Source organism: Scophthalmus maximus, chromosome 17, assembly GCF_022379125.1.
Source record: "Scophthalmus maximus strain ysfricsl-2021 chromosome 17, ASM2237912v1, whole genome shotgun sequence".
NCBI lineage: Eukaryota > Metazoa > Chordata > Actinopteri > Pleuronectiformes > Scophthalmidae > Scophthalmus > Scophthalmus maximus.
This window is the reverse complement of record NC_061531.1, coordinates 8,821,714-8,838,624: the sequence shown is the minus strand read 5'-3', so window position 1 is coordinate 8,838,624 and position 16,911 is coordinate 8,821,714. Positions and strand designations below refer to the sequence as shown.

At 42.2% G+C, this 16,911-nt stretch overlaps 3 protein-coding genes across 4 annotated transcripts; 2 read left to right on the top strand and 1 right to left on the bottom strand.

The window, feature by feature from the left end:
- Positions 1 to 1,072: 1,072 nt before the first annotated feature.
- si:ch211-11k18.4 lies at positions 1,073 to 6,831 on the top strand. Its single transcript, XM_035615042.2, has 12 exons — positions 1,073 to 1,375; positions 1,903 to 2,014; positions 2,619 to 2,712; positions 2,936 to 2,990; positions 3,351 to 3,491; positions 3,742 to 3,902; positions 4,229 to 4,327; positions 4,489 to 4,634; positions 4,778 to 4,949; positions 5,034 to 5,146; positions 5,869 to 5,953; positions 6,043 to 6,831. Exons 1-12 carry the CDS (start codon positions 1,258 to 1,260, stop codon positions 6,100 to 6,102), a joined length of 1,356 nt encoding a protein of 451 aa, XP_035470935.1. The 5' UTR covers positions 1,073 to 1,257; the 3' UTR covers positions 6,103 to 6,831.
- On the bottom strand, positions 6,827 to 9,483 carry LOC118288684 (trichohyalin-like). Its single transcript, XM_035615043.2, has 3 exons — positions 9,231 to 9,483; positions 7,956 to 8,576; positions 6,827 to 7,837 (listed from the first exon to the last, which is right to left on the bottom strand). Exons 1-3 carry the CDS (start codon positions 9,375 to 9,377, stop codon positions 7,628 to 7,630), a joined length of 978 nt encoding a protein of 325 aa, XP_035470936.2. The 5' UTR covers positions 9,378 to 9,483; the 3' UTR covers positions 6,827 to 7,627.
- Positions 9,441 to 16,662, top strand: rabep2 (rabaptin, RAB GTPase binding effector protein 2). Of its 2 annotated transcripts, none has more exons than XM_035615039.2 (12): positions 9,441 to 9,533; positions 12,025 to 12,180; positions 12,871 to 12,953; positions 13,032 to 13,409; positions 13,666 to 13,761; positions 13,869 to 13,967; positions 14,046 to 14,159; positions 14,272 to 14,350; positions 14,476 to 14,487; positions 14,680 to 14,834; positions 15,409 to 15,525; positions 15,978 to 16,662. In XM_035615039.2, exons 1-12 carry the CDS (start codon positions 9,464 to 9,466, stop codon positions 16,080 to 16,082), a joined length of 1,464 nt encoding a protein of 487 aa, XP_035470932.2. In that variant the 5' UTR covers positions 9,441 to 9,463; the 3' UTR covers positions 16,083 to 16,662. The 2 variants fall into 2 exon arrangements, with proteins under 2 accessions (XP_035470932.2, XP_035470933.2); XM_035615040.2 differs by lacking the exon at positions 9,441 to 9,533 and adding an exon at positions 10,201 to 10,704.
- Positions 16,663 to 16,911: the final 249 nt, after the last annotated feature.

The window sequence follows — 16,911 nt, the reverse complement described above, 5'->3', positions numbered from 1 at the left end:
AAGAGTGATAAGGGTGCAATCCGGTAGTATATGTGTAGACTGAATATGATGTTTTCATGTGAATAGAAAATTAAGATGTGCTGGAGCTCCTTGCTGAAGTTGAGCCCGGACAGGCTGAGGACAAACACGTTCTCAAAAGGCAACAGTCGGTGGAGGCGAAGGCCATTTCACATGCGACAGCCTGGCCTTTCCAAATGTTCACACAAGGATGTGTCATCTCACTGGTGGGCATAGTTTGCATGAGGCAGGGGACTGTGAATTACGCATTAAGTGGTTTGCATCTGTTAGGATTGCTGATACAAACACAAAAGGCAGTCAACAGCAGACTGACAAGCTCAAATTGGTTGCAGTAATGAGACATGGCTGCATTATCTTAAGCTTCCCACGTCATTTCATATTACATAAATGGTCTGAAAAACTAGTGAGGATGGTCACTAAGGCACCTATGGGAAATGGGAAAGGATGTGGCTGTAATTGAGTTTATTGAGTTGGAAACATAGAAGAAAAATGTCATTGAATTAGGAGCACACCAGTTCTATAGGAGGCACTACAAATCCATCACTGATTAGGCCTTAACATTAGTCTGTACATGACATTCGCCGCTTTTAAGGTATAAAACCAGAACGTTGTACTGTTGAAATCTTACATTGTTACTGTGTGATTTCTTTTAGTTAATTTTATTCACTTTAAATAGTAAAACACTATGAACTCTTGAGTTTCTCCCTTCACTAAACTTATTACATTGTGTGCTGTATTTTTTTTTTGTCTTACAGTGTGGGCAACATTAGCTGTCTTGACTAAAATGTCTCACGGTTGTATCAGCACACCCAACACTAATAAAGGGTCATCTTATATTCTATGTAGACAATTACGCAACTGTTTTTTGGTCCATGTGCTCCTACTGAGCTTCTGTTTTTATAAGCCGTGAATTTTAAATATATATATATATAATTTATCATTTATTTTCCTCTATTAAATGGCCGTGTGCGGCTCATGTACGCGGTCATTACATGCGTGACGCCACACTTCTATCATCGGATGAACTACATTACCCAGAAGCCCGAGCGACAAAAAGAGAAAAGCTTCTCAAGCTGACGACGTGGCCGCGGTACGTCTCGATCCCGTGTGGTGTCAACGGACCGGGGCGATTCAAATAAGGCGGACACACCGGCTTTGCTTTGTTCAGAGAGTCGTGGACTTCAGCTGACATCCTCGGACAACTGACTGAGGAACTTTTGACATAATCACCGTCCAACAATGTCCGGGAAAATTAGGAACCGAAGTGCCGCGAACGCAGAAGCGCTATCCGCCGGCGTTTCCTGCGATGAGCGCATCTTGCGGGATTGCCACCATCTGTACACGGATCCCGACAGCGGTGAGAGGGCTGACATGCAACTTGTTGGACGCTAAAGAAATGACCGGAAGACGCGCCGACAAGGACGCGTTTGGTTAAAAAGTCAATCGAGCAGAGCTGCTTGCCGACTGACTGCAGGCGGGTTAGCGAGCTGAGTTAGATAGTAACGCGATATAGCAGGGAGCTAACAGTTAGCTAGCCACGGGTCCGAGGGCTGACGTTGCGCTAGGCGGCGTTAAAGTTGATGAATTCCGCCAGGCGACGATGTAGCAGCTTTTGTCAACTTTTGTAAAGCCCATTTCGTGTCAGTTTACAAGACGCGGTTGAACCCAATAGAGCACGGGTCCCAGTGGAATGAATGAATGAATGAATGAATGAATGGATGAATGAATGGATGGATGGATGTTTTAAAATACCCACCTTTACTTCAAAAAATAATCAAGCCATTGTTTGAATAACCGATTAAACAAGAAGACGAGCGGCAAACTAGTTTTAAGTCGAAAACGTTGTGAGCCGCAGCCCTTAACCGTGTTCTGTGGCTGCTGCAGGGTTGATGACAGTGGCCGAATCTGTCGGGGTGAAGTTGCTGCCACCAAGGAAAAAGATCAGTGTGATGCTGATGGGAAACCACTCTGCCGGGAAAAGCTCCTTCATCAACTGGTAAATGTACTATGATGCGCACACACACGTGTGTCTCTCAATAGTTGTGAGGACCCCCATTGACATAATGCATTCCCTAGCCCCCTACCCTAATCTAAACCATCACATCTAAATGCCTCACCCTAACCCACACCCTGACCTAAACCCAATTCTAACCCTAACACCAAGTCTTAACCCTCAAACAGCCCCTTGAAGTTGTGAGGCCCGGCCAAAATGTCCTCACAATGATGGTGTAGAGCCAAAATTATTGCTCTCAGCTATAGAAAGACACGCACGCACGCACGCACACACACACACACACACACACACACACACGACACAGTACCAATATCATCATGTTCAAAAGCTGTGACAGGTCCACTGAAGTGCACTCAGTCTCAGCCTGTCCACCCTCCTTTGTGTCTGTGTCATAAAGTTCGATTCCTCTTCTGCACAGACTTCAATACAATTTAGCTGATGAATGCAATCCACAATGCATTAGTGCAGTGTAGCATCTTGCTGTGAATACGTGCATCACTAAAAACATTCTGTTGATTCTGCTGGATAATGTGTCGGTACAGTACATTGCGTGGTATGAGCTGGTTTTCGTGTTTATTTTTGTCAGGTATGTGGAGGAGCACATCCAGCGCACTGGAGTGGCCATTGAGACCCAAGGCTTCAGTTTTATCACGAGTGGACGCAAGAGAGAATCTCTCACAGTGAGTGCTGCAGTATCTTTACGTTTGTGAAGTGTTGGATGAGGTAAACAGAATGTATTTCTCATTCCCAACATCAGCCATTTTCATAGCCATACTGTCAATTGCTCACTGTCCCTTTAAGTTACTTCTTATGAAGTAGCGATTTATTACATGATCCTATGTTAGATCTTCTCCAGTGATTTCAATGATGTCCTGCTGATTTTGCTCTTTTTTTTTTCATTAGGGAAATGCCACCCTTCATCTATATCCACACTTCAAGCCTCTGCAGAAGTTCAAAGGTGATATTTTTGGCTGCTGCCAAGCTCAGCAGAAGTGTCTAAATTGCAGATATGTCGTTGTTTGTCCATTCTTGGCAATTATTCAACCTGGTTTGTGTGTGTGGAGGATGCCGCATTGAACCCAACCATTATAGACAGTGTGACACCATCCCTACAGTTTGATGCTATGGAAACACTGACATAACCATGAGACACCCCCCCCCACACACACACACACACTGAGACAAACTCTAAAAAAATATTCTTTTAGAACATAAGCGTTGGTTGATGTGTCACTCAAAGAAGCATTCAGGTTATTGTGCTGCACATTTGTTCAAGCATAACAGAGGAACTGCCTCATGTGCTAATCTCCTTTGACAGGTGTCTCCGAGTACCTGAGCACAGAGATCTGCACCTCACGACAGAAACGGTTCAGCTTGGTGACATTTGTGGATTCCCCGGGCTTGGTGGATGGTGATATGAAGTATCCCTTTGACGTAGACGAGGTTCTCCTGTGGCTCGGTGTGTTTCCATTAACTGACCTTGACTGCTGTTGTACCGTATCAAGAATCATATCCCTTGTGAAAATGTGCTATGATACAAAATTTTGTGTCGAAATAAGACACAGGTAAACATAATTGTATTGGAAAGTTAGATGAAATGTTCACTCTGTCATCATGCCACCTTACGTTTTTTTGCAGTAAAAATTATGACATTTTATAATAGTAAACCTGATGTTGAAAATAATGGTTATTCCCACTGCCACTCTCAGGTGATCTGTGTGACTTGATCCTGGTCTTCTTTGACCCCATGGGTCAGGCTCTGTGCAAGCGCACCCTCAACATCGTGGAAAGTCTGAATGAGAAACACGGGGACCGGCTGCATTTTTACTTGAGCAAAGCGGACGAGGCTGGGGGAGAGTCGGACAGACAGGTATGCACAGCAACAGCTCAGATTAAAAATTAGTTTTAAGGGCTTCGTATTGTCTTGTCAATGAAAAAAAAAAAAAGTTTCCATGCCTGTAAGATTACAAAAAAGCAGGTCAGAGAACGTCAGTTGAGTAGGCAGACTTTAATGTGGCGTACAACGCATTTGCCTTCACACAGCTTAAAGAATGTCGACCAAACGTGTCCCAGACCATCTCTGAATGTGGTCCGAGTGAGGGGAATATATAACGAGTCACTGGAAAAACTCTCTACAACAGAGAGGACAACACTCGCTCCTTCTCCTCCTGACTTGTTTAGTTATTGTTTTCTCAGAGAGTAATGATGCAGATTGTCCAGGAGCTCTGCAAGCGACCTGGACTCAACAAATGTGGCTTTGACATGCCCACCATCTATATCCCCAATCCTAACAAGGTAAGATCTGCACTTGCATTGAGTTTTTGACATTGATGTCAACTTTCTCAGCTCATACACCAGCTCAGATCACTTGCTTTACAAGCATGCAGTGTCATTCCTCTTAGTTTGATTAGTGTACTGGCTGACATGGAATTTTTTTTTTGTGTTTCTCTTCTCAGCCAAGTCGCTGCGTCAACCAGATTGAGGAGGTTTGTCGTACTGTCGAGAAGACGATTAACCAAACGGTCCAGAATACCCTCAACTCTCTGGAGAAGGACTGTGAGCTCATTAGTGAGGCCATCACTGATACGCTCAGTAACGACAGGTAACCCACATAAAAACTTTACAGTAATGTTACAGACTGTAATGTCATGTAACTGAAGCATGGACCTGTGCAGACATATACCTTAGTACACGTGCAGATTAACGGTGCCCTCAGAGAATAACTTTGACCCCGTGCTCTCACAGACAGACCACCGTAAAGAACCGACGAGCACGCTGCAAGAGCTGCTTCCTGACTCTGCTCGGCTTCAGTGTCCCGATGGCTCTGATGGCTTTACTGGTGCTGGGCGCTCTGTCCAAGGATCTTCTGCACATGGCTCTGGGCCACGAGGGCACAGAGGCGCTCTCAGTCTACCTGGTGAGTGTTCAAGCAAGAGCACATTCACAAAAGAGTCTTTATAGCCATAGAGTCCAATTCTAGAAGCTTTTTTATAATCCACAGACTCCCATAGTGAGAATATTTGACTCCCTCTCCGCGGAGCAGCAGCTTTACACCTGTGGGGGACTGGTCCTCCTCTCCTTCCTCCTGCTCATCATCGCACGCTTCTCCTTCAGGTAGGAGTCAGATCTCGGCACCATCACAGCTTCTTGTCTGAAATGACAGAATTTATTGCTGTACGGTTACCTACTATAAGGAAATTTGACCAATTCTCATTTACTATAATATCCTTAACAGTTTTTGACATTTAATCCATTTTTTCCTTATTTTTTTTCTTTTACTTTTGAATGCTGTCTCACTGTTACTGGATTTTTTTTAGGCCGACAACAATACGTGGGAATTTTAAAGCTTTAGTATTTCTTAGAACATAAACACAGCACACGATCAAACGATCTTTATATTGATCTTTTCCTTCCTCAAAGAATTGTGACAATGTTAGACATCAGCTTTATTTTTTAACAAACCCCTGTGTAGAGTATTGTCATTTTTCCTGTAACTATTATTTTCTTATTTTTTTACTCCTTTTTTTGTACTGCAACATCCTGCAACTGTGACATTTCCGTTTCCCTTTGTGGAACGGAGAAGATAATCTCATTTTAGTTTTTAAAAGGAAGTAGAAACATATTTCCTATCCAGGAGCTTTGGGTTTTTTTTAGTAGTTAGGCAGTTGCATGTGATAATGGCTCTCCATGGATTTAGATCATTGATCTTGAATATTAAAAAACAAAACCTGTAGTTTTCCAACCTTAGCTACTATGACCTTCTCCTACATGTTTCCTAAAAACAAATCAGATCCAAATTCTTGGTGATCGAGGCGTTTCCCTTAAATTTTTTGCAGGACTCAACCAACTCTGTCAGGCAAACAGAGGAGGCAGTTGCAGGAGAAGCTGGAGTATGTTCTGGAGGTGGTCAAAACCAAAAAGGTATCGTGAAAGTGACAGACTCTGAAATGTTATTGGCAATAAATGGGGCTGTAATGAGGTGTGTTTAATGGTTTATTCCTTTCCTCTAGAAAAATCTCTATGAAGAATACCTCCGCCAGAGTGTCAGCGATCAGGACATGGATTTGTAAAGACACATGAGATCTACGCGAAGACACCACATCCCCACAGTGATCCAGGTCCAAGTTTTCCAAGGTTTCTTCCAATCTGTAAACTACACTTTGAAGCACATATAAAAGCTCTGATGCTTTGTATTCTGTAAAACCTGTCTCACTTACTATTTGAGGATGTTTCCTTCTGTGAAACCCGTTAAACCACACTACTTGCAGATAAGAAGGGTTCAGTCTCAAGGCAGATGAACTTTTATTACAGATAACTTATTCGTTGTGAGCATTTATAAACATGTCCTCTGTGACTCTGCTCCACTCAAAGGAACTTGGGCGTGTACCACTTAAAGATATAACAAAAATAATAATAATTCCAATCTATTTATAATATTACTTTATCAGAGAAACTGTATTTTGCTTGAATGGCATATAGCACTGGTTTACGCAAGTCACATTGTATGTGTTACAGACTTTCACCAGCATTTTAAACAGTACTTTGTCTGCTTTGTATCATGAAGTTAGTTTTGGTATTAATGCACAAATTTCAATCATGAACATCTGTGTTATAATATGTAGAATATGCAATTGACCACACAACTCAGACTATTGAAGTAAATGAAGATTGTGAGCCAGTAATCAAACACTGTACCTGTTACCAAATTCAACTTTTTATACTTTTCTGTTTCTACTTTGTGACTGTTTTAACTACAACAAATTAATAAAGAATAATGTTCAGTACAGAAAGTGATCATACTTAAGTGCTTTTATCTTTTTTTTTAATATCAGCATTTTAAAAATGACAGTGATTTGAAACTCTTCAAAAAGGTGTAATGTGGTCAAGTTATGTGTGAAACAAAAGTACAATAATCTGCATCTACAGCAAAGCCATGTATACCCATATTGATGGCAGGATGCATTCCTCTCCGGATTCCAAATTTTTTGATGAAATGAAAATTTTTAAGAGTTGAGTGAATTCTAGGAATGGATCCACATTTTTATGAGAGCATGTAGATGTAAGGACAGATTCATTCTGTGGTATTCCCATTTCAAGTGGGAGACAATAATTTCAGGTTCTGTGCTTTTTGTTTTTAATTTAAAGCCAAGCACAGGAAACTAATTTTCATGCAGCCATGCCATGAAGCAGGTGCAAGAAGACAAAACTCTAAAGGTGCTGCTAATAAACACTTATTTGAAGGTTATTATTTATTTTTGTTTATTTAACATCTGTGTGAATTATTTCACTTATCAATTCTTCAAGCACATTGGATCTTTTCGAAAAGTCAAACCACTCCAAGGTCTTGGCCAACTGGTTGATGCAGTACTAAACCTTTACCACTGGAGAGTAGTATTTCTCTGCTGTATAAAAGGTTGCAGCCATATCTGAAATAGCAGATGTATTGATAATATTGATGTATTCCAGGGAACAGGTGGATAAGAATGAATTATGATTAAAATTTATTTACATTTAATAATTTTTCAAGAAAAGTGGAGGTTGGGGGTAAAGGGTGAGGGGGGAGTTGGGGAGGTTTTGGGGAGAAAGGAAAAGGGTTTATTTGTTTCTCTTCTTCTCATCCTTCTCTCTCTTCTTCATCTCCTTCCTTTCCCTCTTCTCCTCTTTCTCTCTTTCCACTCTCTCCGTCTTCTCCTGCTCCTTCTTCTCTTTCCACTCCTTCTTCTCCTTCTCCTCTGCCTCCTTCTTTGCTTTCTTCTCCTCCTTCTTCATCCTTGCTTTGTCTTTATCTGACATGAATGCGAATTCCTGAAAAGACAAAGAGACAACATATACTTCAGTATTTTCTCTTTCAAAGTCTGAAACTGAATCAAACTTAGAGTACAACCAGTTATTATTCAAATCAAAATGAGCTGATGTGGTGTACCTGGAGCTCCTGGTTTTTCAGGGTGAGGAGTTTGATCTCCTCCTCCATCCTGGTCACTATGTTTCTGGAATACTGCTGCTTTGTGAGAAACTTCTCCTCGGTGTCTCGGAGGTGTTTCTGCAGCTCCTCCATTCTGTGTCTGCTGGCCTCCTGCTCTAACGTGAGACTCTCCTCCAGAGTGGTGATCTTGTTCTGACACTCTGTCTTTCTCTGCAGGATCCTGGATTTAACCGTCTGCGCCTCCGCCTCCTGTTCCTGAACACTTGACTTTAAACTGGGGATTTCATCTCGCTTTTCCCTCCTCATCAAGGCACTGTGTCTTAGCTGTGTGCCACTCTCCCTTACCAGGGCTTTTGAATCCTCTAGAACCTGGACCATGTGGCCAATGTGTTCTTTAACAATTGACAGACTGTATGTTTTTTCATTGATCTGCGATTCCCTCTCCTCCTCCCATTTGCTTCTCAGGCTGGCCAGCTCCTTCCTCAGAGCAGAGTTTTTTGCTGCCAGCTGCTGGTTCTCCCTCTTGCAGGTCTGCAGGGCTTGACACTGGCTCTTAAAGATGTTACTGGGAGTTCGCCCATAACGCTGGGCTGGATCTCCATTGTGCATTTGTCCAGATGACTGAAAAACACAAATATACAAATATTAAAAACACAGTCCCATCCTTTCTTTAGATGCACACAAAAAGACAACTGTTTCACCTTCAAACTGAATCACACAGCTGAATTTAAACACGTCTGCTTGTCACAACAGAGTATTAGGGGCAACTACAGGGGAAAGTAATCTGAGATTTCGAGAATAAAGTCGTAATATTACGAGTATTGATAGAAAAAATTCGATGAAGAAGATCATAATGTGACGAGAATGAGGTCGTAATTAATGTTAACAAAGTCGTAATATTGCGAGAAAAAGTCGAGTACAAAGTCATGATTTAACAAGAAAAAAAAGTCTAAATACTTTTATTATATATTATAAATGTTTTATAATCAAACGATAATAATTTAACAGTCAGTGTCGTAATAATACGAGGAAAAATTAATAAAATCGTAATTTTCACGTTGTCATTTTAGAGGAGTAATATCAAGATCAGCCTGTTAAAATGAACAATGACGAGGGTCTTGTCAGGAGGTTTCACACGGACTTACTTATTTTTGTTTTTTTTGTTTGAGCTTTAGACAAAATATGAAGAAATAAAAGGAAATCTTAGGTGGTCCGAATAAGTTTATCTCTTAACAAAGTTCGTCTTAAAATAATTCCCTGGTCAAATAATCTTACCTCGGCTCTGGAGTTGTTGGTCCTCTCAATGTTGGCAGAAAACACAAACGGTAGGTGATGGAGAAGTTTGTCTTGAGGTTTGCAGAAGTTCGTGTTCAGTGTTGATGGTCCGACTGGTATCGTCCTATTCGTCCCGAATCGCAACATTCTGTCTGACGTCAGGACATCAAAGCCAATACACCTGTTGGATTTGCTACGTGACGTCAACCCCTAACCGCATTGTACGATTTCAGATGGAAACATTCATAAAGCAAGAAAAAGCACAACTACACTTATATCACCAAACATGGCTCATCATACACGGCAAGTATACAGAAATAATGTAATCTAATGTGAATACTTTTGGATTACTTCAAAATCAAACATTGTAAAAAACTGCACCTTGTACTGAAACAAATGGACGCAACCACAACATTTTGAGTTCCACAAATTTACGTTTCAAATCTCTTTAAATGTCTAAAACATTTTTGAATGCAAATAAAAATGCATGTAACATATTCAGCATTTACAAAAAAAAGAAACATGTCTTGCAAGTGGAGCGTTTAAAAAATATTTCTTCCATTTTAAATGTAAATAAAACGGAACGAGGACTCCGTTAACTATAAATCATTAAAAAAAAATTTAAATGAACAAAACTGCCTTCCCGAGGGGAGTAATGTACACAGTAATATATTGTTGCGTAATGTACAGAGGGATATGTTGTCGTAATAGTGTAGAACACAGTAGAACATACAGCATTTAGTTCATCAAACTAGCCTTACAAACAGATGCTGGTATGAACTGCTGGTAAAATGAATAGTGACGTCTGCGTCTCCTCCACGTGTATGTCACGCCTTTTCACGAGTCAATATCATTGGTTGTTATATTTTTTTTCATGATTTTAATATTATAGATCAATGCTGCACATGCTTCCTGTTTACACTGGCACGCGCATGCGCAGTGTACGTGCATGGTCACGTGATATACGTCTACAGGCGTTAAACCTGATATGGAGTTAAAAACGAGACGCAGCAGTATGGATGTGGGATGTCGCCTTACAGGCTGACTCCGTCCCGGACTGGGGATCGAATCTGACAAGGAGTCAAAACGCTCGATTAGATGGAGGTGTCTAAAAACAAAAGAAATGTGGTAGTGTATATCTTTACAGCGCGGTTTACAGTCAATGATGTAGCCTGAGGATCAAACCACCGCAGGTTGAACACTCTCCGGGCAGAGGTGGAGAAAGGCATGCGACAACAGGAAGGAGGTTGACGTGATTTCCGCAGGCTCAGACCGGGGAAAGTTGCTTCCTGAAGTTGACGCTGCGCCGCTGACCGGCTCCACACTAAAGCCAGAAAAGAAGAAAAAAAAAAAAGCCACAAAAAAATGACATCGTCAAGTTCGTCGGACTGTTGGTAGTCGCAGTTTCCCTCGGCGGTCCGCCGGCGGTGAGCTGTCTGCGGCGGGGCGATGAGCTCCAGGAGTGAACACGCAGGTGATACAAGCGGCGGAGTTAAACTTAGACCTGCCTCGCGTCCGACGGCAGCGGGAGACATCGAGGTGACACCGGCCTGCTCACGACCTGCACCCGCTGCGAGGTTCGCGGTCCGAGGCCCGTCGACGTCCGAGCGACAGACGACCTGTAGTTAGCGTCGCGGACCGTAGAAATGAACGGGCGCTGCTAGCTGCTAGCTAACACTTTAAAACTTGCACTGGCCACTGGGGACCTCTGTAAAAACTCTTCATGGCGTTTAATTATGTCAATAGTGTGTCATTGCGAGATTTAAAAATGTCTAATGTTCTTTCTTTTTGAATCAAAGTATCCTGTAAACTGTCGATGCTCCTTCACTGTAGCCAGTCACATTGGACACAGGCGGAGGACGTGCTCACAGATGTTACTTACCTAAAAGTAGCAATACCAGAATAAACACGACTTCATTTCACTTCAAAGTCGTTGCGTTGAATATGTCATTGTAGTTATAAAGTACGTGTCATTATCGTAACGTGCTAAGAATGAACAGTCAGAGTATAATGCAGGGAAACGCCCCTTTCGAGCATAATATTAATCCGTCTCCAACCAGCACTGGATCCTTAATACTGATGAATACATATGCACGTACTGTACTGTTTTATTAAGGTCAAGGTTCAGCAGCAGGCAGTCGTTATTCAGAGTTTCTTTTGTTGCTAAGTTGGTTAAAATAACTTAATCACTGAATCAATAATGAAAGTAATCATTAGTTGCAGGCCAAATATGTTTGATTTAATTGTATATATTTATAATTGGTGGACAGTGTTTTCCAAAGTGGATCTGTGGTCGTTCAAGGTGTCGTTTGCATCATATGTTGATAGGGTTGACTTTTCTCATCAATCTCCAACAATGTAAACCCGTGGTTCTGTGCACTGACACACTCGTATGCAGCGAGGATGCAGTCAGGTTGTTATCATCCATTGCACAGGAAGACGTTTGTGAAACTACAGATTTTTATCTGCCTGGCTGATATCTTTACAGCTTTTAAAGGAGTTGTGTGCCTCAGTCAAGACAAGACACAAAGCTGCTCTGTTGTTTTACAAAAGCTGAACTAATGCAAGGAATAAGAGATGCATCCTGCAAAGTTCACCAACATCAGATGAGTTGTCATCTCTTCTTATTGTTCGGTCATTTTCAGGCCTCGTCCGATTGCTAGAAATGCAGATTCCCTTTAAATCATGTCACCTGGCTGTTAACAATATTCGTGTGACTCCATCTCCTCCTGATGCAAACATCCTCAAAACAACATGATGAAGAGACAACAAAGCATGTTTTTCATTTTCCCAGAGGCGAGCCTCCAGGCCCAGCTAGCCGAGTGCCAAGCTCAGGCCGAACACTGGCAGGGAGTGGCGACGATCTGTGAGCTGAGCAAACAGGAGGAACTGGCAGAGCTGCAAAAACAATGTGATCAAGAGATCCAGTCTCTGCAGGAGGCTCTCAGAGGTCGGTGTGTGTGTGGGGATGTGTGCGTGTGTGTGTGTGTGCGTGTGCCTGTGTGCCTGTGTGTGTGTGTGTGTGTGTGTGTGTTTGGCTGCTTGTGTGCACATGGTCTGATAATGTCACATAATAAGACTTTATAAGATATTAGATTTTTTTGGTAATGAGAGAGAAATCAGAGATTAATAAGTAGAATTTGAAGTCTGTGTGTGTCACACCACAGCAGGATCTCTGTAGTATAATAGGGGCTATAAATACAGTAACAGCATATCACAAATAAAATCCTACAAGGTCATACAAGAAAATATACCTGTGCACATAAAAGATAAGCGACAGCCTACTTTGAAAACAGGTTGGCAACTGATTTTTTTTATCAATTATACATCAGACTGGCTTTCTGCACTGCGATTCGAGGCCTTCAAAAGCTCAAAAGACAAAAAAACCTTATCCATTGTAAAACAAAGTGTTTATTTGAATCTAACCTTGCTTACATTAAGTGCAAAACCAAATTTTGTTGTTTTAACGCAACAAACTATAAATAGTAATGTTTTGTTTCTTAGTTTCCTGTTTGTTCAGTTTGTAATTGAGGCCAAATTGCTAAATAATACTGATTTTGTTGTCTTATTACCAAAAGTATGAGTGTATTGTGGTATTCTTACTTACCATGTGACTTTTATTATCCTGTTGTGTTTACAGAGACAGCAGCGCAGTATGAGGCCAGAATCGCTGTTCTCCAGTCTCAGACCGTGGAGTGGAGGAGAGCCAGTGGACAGAACATGGTCAGTGTTTAAATCACTGTCTTTAATTGTGTCCAGATGTTCCACGACTCAATCCCACCTTTTGTTTATCTCCGTCAGATCGGTGGAAGGAAAAGCAGGATGGATGCTGAAGTCTCCAGTATCGAATCCTCAACATCGATCAACAACAGCCTGGTAGAGGCCGAAGCGACGGCATCGATGGAGAGGATGCACAACCGATCAACAGAGCCCGAGGCAGTGGCAGAAGGAGAAGGGACTGCGCTCACGACAGAGGGGTATTTTTCACTGCGGAACTGTGACTCGGCCTCGTTGTCCTCCTTCTCCTTGGACACGCCCTCCCTGCCCAGAAGACAGCACGCTCAGGAAGACACAGACTCACTGGTGTCCACGGGAACTTTGGTGCCCGAAGCCATTTACCTGCCGCCGGCTGGACACCGGCTGGTCACGCACAGCGACTGGGATGCGCTCAATGCTCAGGTACTCTCCTCTTTATAATGTGTTGTATGATCGACTTTCAGGAACATAGTTTCAAGCTCCTGAAATTTGTTTGCAGGAAAAAACTGATCACGCCTAATGTGTGCCTCCCAGCGTTTTTAACATCTAGAATTTTCCATATTTCTTTTATTCATGAAATTGTATGTAGCAATTAGTCAATATTACGCAAATCGGTTCAGTTTTAATTTAGCTTTCAGCCTGCACTTCACCTGTGAAGAGTGTGCTGTGTGTTTTGCAGGTGTCGGAGCTGCGAGGCGAGGTGAGTCGACTTGAGGCTGAGAAGGAGGAGCTGGAGAAAGAGCTGGACACACAGACCAATCACACACAAAAACAGGTGGGGAGAAAGTATGTGTGTGAGCCAGTTGCACACAGTGTCCAGATCACAACACAGAGTGGTAATGACACCCGCAGGCTTATACACATGTCAATGTGTTTGTTCAGGTGACCATGCTCCAGTCTCAGGTGCAGACTTCAGAGACCCTCCTCCAGGATTTGCAGAAATCTTTTAGCCAATCACAGAATGCGGTCCAGAGCCGACTGGTGAGTGACGTCATTTTCAAGAGCGAGTCCGTATTTATGTGCCTGCATAGGTGTTCAGATTTCAACATTTGTGCGCAGGCAGAGTTTTCGTTTTCTCAGAGGAAGATGTGCAACGAGCTGTCCAGACTGAAGGGAGAAGACGTTGAGGACGAGTTACTGGACTCCGGCTCTTCATTCCCAGCAACACTGCAGGTACTGTCACTGGTTCACTGGTTTTCATTTAATGTGTATAGCTACTGTTCATAGCAGTATGCATCTCCTACTCGTGATGTGGATTTGTCTTCACTGTTGAATTCGCCCGCAGGGGGCGCACTGTGAGGAGCGCCTTCGCATTGAGATCGTCAACCTGAGGGAGCAGCTGGACACCCGGGCAGAGGAGAACGGTCTGTGGATTACATCATTATTCAGACACTTCTCCTTCACCGACTGTCTTGACTGTGACACTTTTTTTTTTGGTCCTCTCTTTTCTTGCTTCCTGCCTCCTTTGACCTGCGTCTTCTGTTATCAGAGGTTTTAGAAGGTAAGTGAACAACTCATGCTTCATTAATAGTCTGGCAGGACAGTTAGTACGTCTTCTAACTGATGCGTGTATTTCTTTCAGATTTATTCCAAATTCACCTGGATTTTTCTTTTTAAAAACACCCGTGTGGTGATTGATTTCTTCTCATGAACTTATTAATGCAGCCTCGCGTGTGTAATTGTGTGTGTGCAGTGCAGCTGTCCAGTCTGAAGACGGAGACGGAGAGGATCCAGGCTCACAAGGACCAGCTGCAGGCTGAACTGGCGGCCTGCCGCACCGAACTGGAAGCCCTGCGGGTGGCGCTCTCTCACGTACAGAGCACCAACAAGGCTCTCAGCAAAGATAAAGTAAATCCAACCTTCGTTTAGCAATAAACTTGGTGTTGACAGTGTTGCCTCAGTGAAGTCCATCGTGACACTGTTTGTGCTGGTGGTGAATCTATTGTGGCACAAAAAATATTATTTATTTGAACCTTATTAATCATATTGCTCAACTCACCTTCAAAATCTTTAGGTTGTTAGTTGGAGTTTGTGTTGAGAATTGGTTTTGTAAAGCTGCAGTTCTCAAAGTTAAGAACTTTAAATTTCAATTATTAATTCAGATTATTTTTCCAAGTTTTAGGAAATTAGTAAGAAATTCATAAATTGCCCATGCACCCCACTGATTTATCCCAGTTGCAGAAGCCAGTAATATTGTTTTCAGCCTCTAAAGAGAGCCTCAATTACATTATTTAGAAAACTAAATCCACACAATTAGTGCTGTGCAATGTATTAATAATGTTGAAATGAAACTCAATATAGCTATAGTTCATATAGCTTTCATTGGGAAATAGTATACATTTTTAAAAATGATTATCAATGGGGGTCACCACATCTGTCATCAAACACACTTGACTTAAATATGATTTCTTCTCTGTGTCAGGCGGCCTTCCACCAACAGTGTCTGGAGCTGCGAAGTCAAGTGATCAGCCTGCGCTCCCAGGTCGACACCAGCCAGACTGTACAGAGGGACTTTGTCCAACTCTCGCAGTCGCTGCAGGTAGGAACCGAACCAGCGAACAATGGTAGAAGTACGCTTGAACGGTGGGGATGGTTAAAAAGGTTGTTTACTGTTTTGGACAGTAGCCAGGCTGCTGGCATTGAGTTAGCCAGGATGCTAATGCTGTCGCTAGTTAATTCTAGGAGCCAGAAAACGAAGTAGGAGCTTCGGTGTATATACTTGTTTCTTCCTCCCGTTATCTCCAAAGTGGTGTTGACAACTTCCTCAGGAGCTCTGAGGAAAAGTATCTGCGTCTTGCTACTGCAGCGCCTTGACGACAGTGACCAGTGGGCATGCAAGTTGTCTGTTGGCCTGAAAGCCTGAACCAAAAGATGGGGAAAACTATTATGACTTGCACAAACTGATCAAATCAGTAGAGCTGCTCCACCAAGACTGTTGCACCATACATTATTGACAAAATGTTAATTTACTCACCCATTTCTCCCCCTCAGGTGAAGCTTGAGGTTATTCGGCAGGCTGAGAGTTTGGAACAAGTCAGGGAAATCCTGGAGGAGGGAGTCAGCGAAGCTGCTTCCTCACCTGCAGACGCCTCGTGAGGTTTTTTTTTTTCGAAAGTCACACTGGAACCAAAGACCATGGACCAAGATGAAATATTCCCAGACTGACCAATAAGGACGAACTAACCACAGCTACATTAAATATAGACAGTGTGGTAGAGTGACGGCTGGAGTCATCACAGCCGGTGCTGCTAGCACAGTATTACGACACTGGAGATTCTCCCAAAACAGAGACGTGATGTTTTTGTTTGTTTCAGAGTTTTTTCTTGTCAGTGACTTATCGACTGTTGCTTAGTGACCAAAGTGATATGTGATGAACTGTGAATTCATTGGTGACACTGTATCTTGTCACACACTCCCCTTTTCACTAGTGACCTTTTTATTTCTGCACTAAAATATGTGTAAATATGTTCTGTTTATAAAACTGACATAACTTCAACAAAAACACTCAACAGTGCAACACACAGCATCTAATATGCAAACTACACACTTCCCTGTCACATGGAAACATTGCTTTTGGAATCTTTGTGAAGAGATGAGGACGTCTACAAGCACAGGATCGCAGTGGAATTAAAATAGACTCTAAATAAACTGCAATTCAGATATGATTTTTATTATATTGAATGGCTTGTTGTCTTTTTCCTTGAGCTTAGTTTAGTTAAATGTTTCTGTTTTTAGTAGCTTTTGGACAGACGCAATCAAATACTATGGTAAATCTTCTCTACTCTCGAATCTGAAATGTCAATAATATGATGTTGGGTCACTGGGAAATTTATGGGACTTATTACACGGTATATTTCAATAAATTAGGATTGAATATACAGTATAATGAGACAGTTTCCAGTTAATATCTCTAAAAAGACTTTCA

Coding starts and splice junctions, on each gene's coding strand:
- si:ch211-11k18.4 (XM_035615042.2), top strand. CDS start 1,258: ATGTCCGGGAAAATTAGGAACCGAAGTGCCGCGAACGCAGAAGCGCTA. Junction 1,376..1,902: donor GTACACGGATCCCGACAGCG/GTGAGAGGGCTG, acceptor TGGCTGCTGCAG/GGTTGATGACAGTGGCCGAA. Junction 4,950..5,033: donor AGGCGCTCTCAGTCTACCTG/GTGAGTGTTCAA, acceptor TATAATCCACAG/ACTCCCATAGTGAGAATATT.
- LOC118288684 (XM_035615043.2), bottom strand. CDS start 9,377: ATGTTGCGATTCGGGACGAATAGGACGATACCAGTCGGACCATCAACA. Junction 8,577..9,230: donor CCAACAACTCCAGAGCCGAG/GTAAGATTATTT, acceptor TGTGTTTTTCAG/TCATCTGGACAAATGCACAA. Junction 7,838..7,955: donor TGAAAAACCAGGAGCTCCAG/GTACACCACATC, acceptor TTGTCTTTTCAG/GAATTCGCATTCATGTCAGA.
- rabep2 (XM_035615039.2), top strand. CDS start 9,464: ATGGAAACATTCATAAAGCAAGAAAAAGCACAACTACACTTATATCAC. Junction 13,968..14,045: donor ATGCGGTCCAGAGCCGACTG/GTGAGTGACGTC, acceptor ATTTGTGCGCAG/GCAGAGTTTTCGTTTTCTCA. Junction 14,160..14,271: donor CATTCCCAGCAACACTGCAG/GTACTGTCACTG, acceptor ATTCGCCCGCAG/GGGGCGCACTGTGAGGAGCG.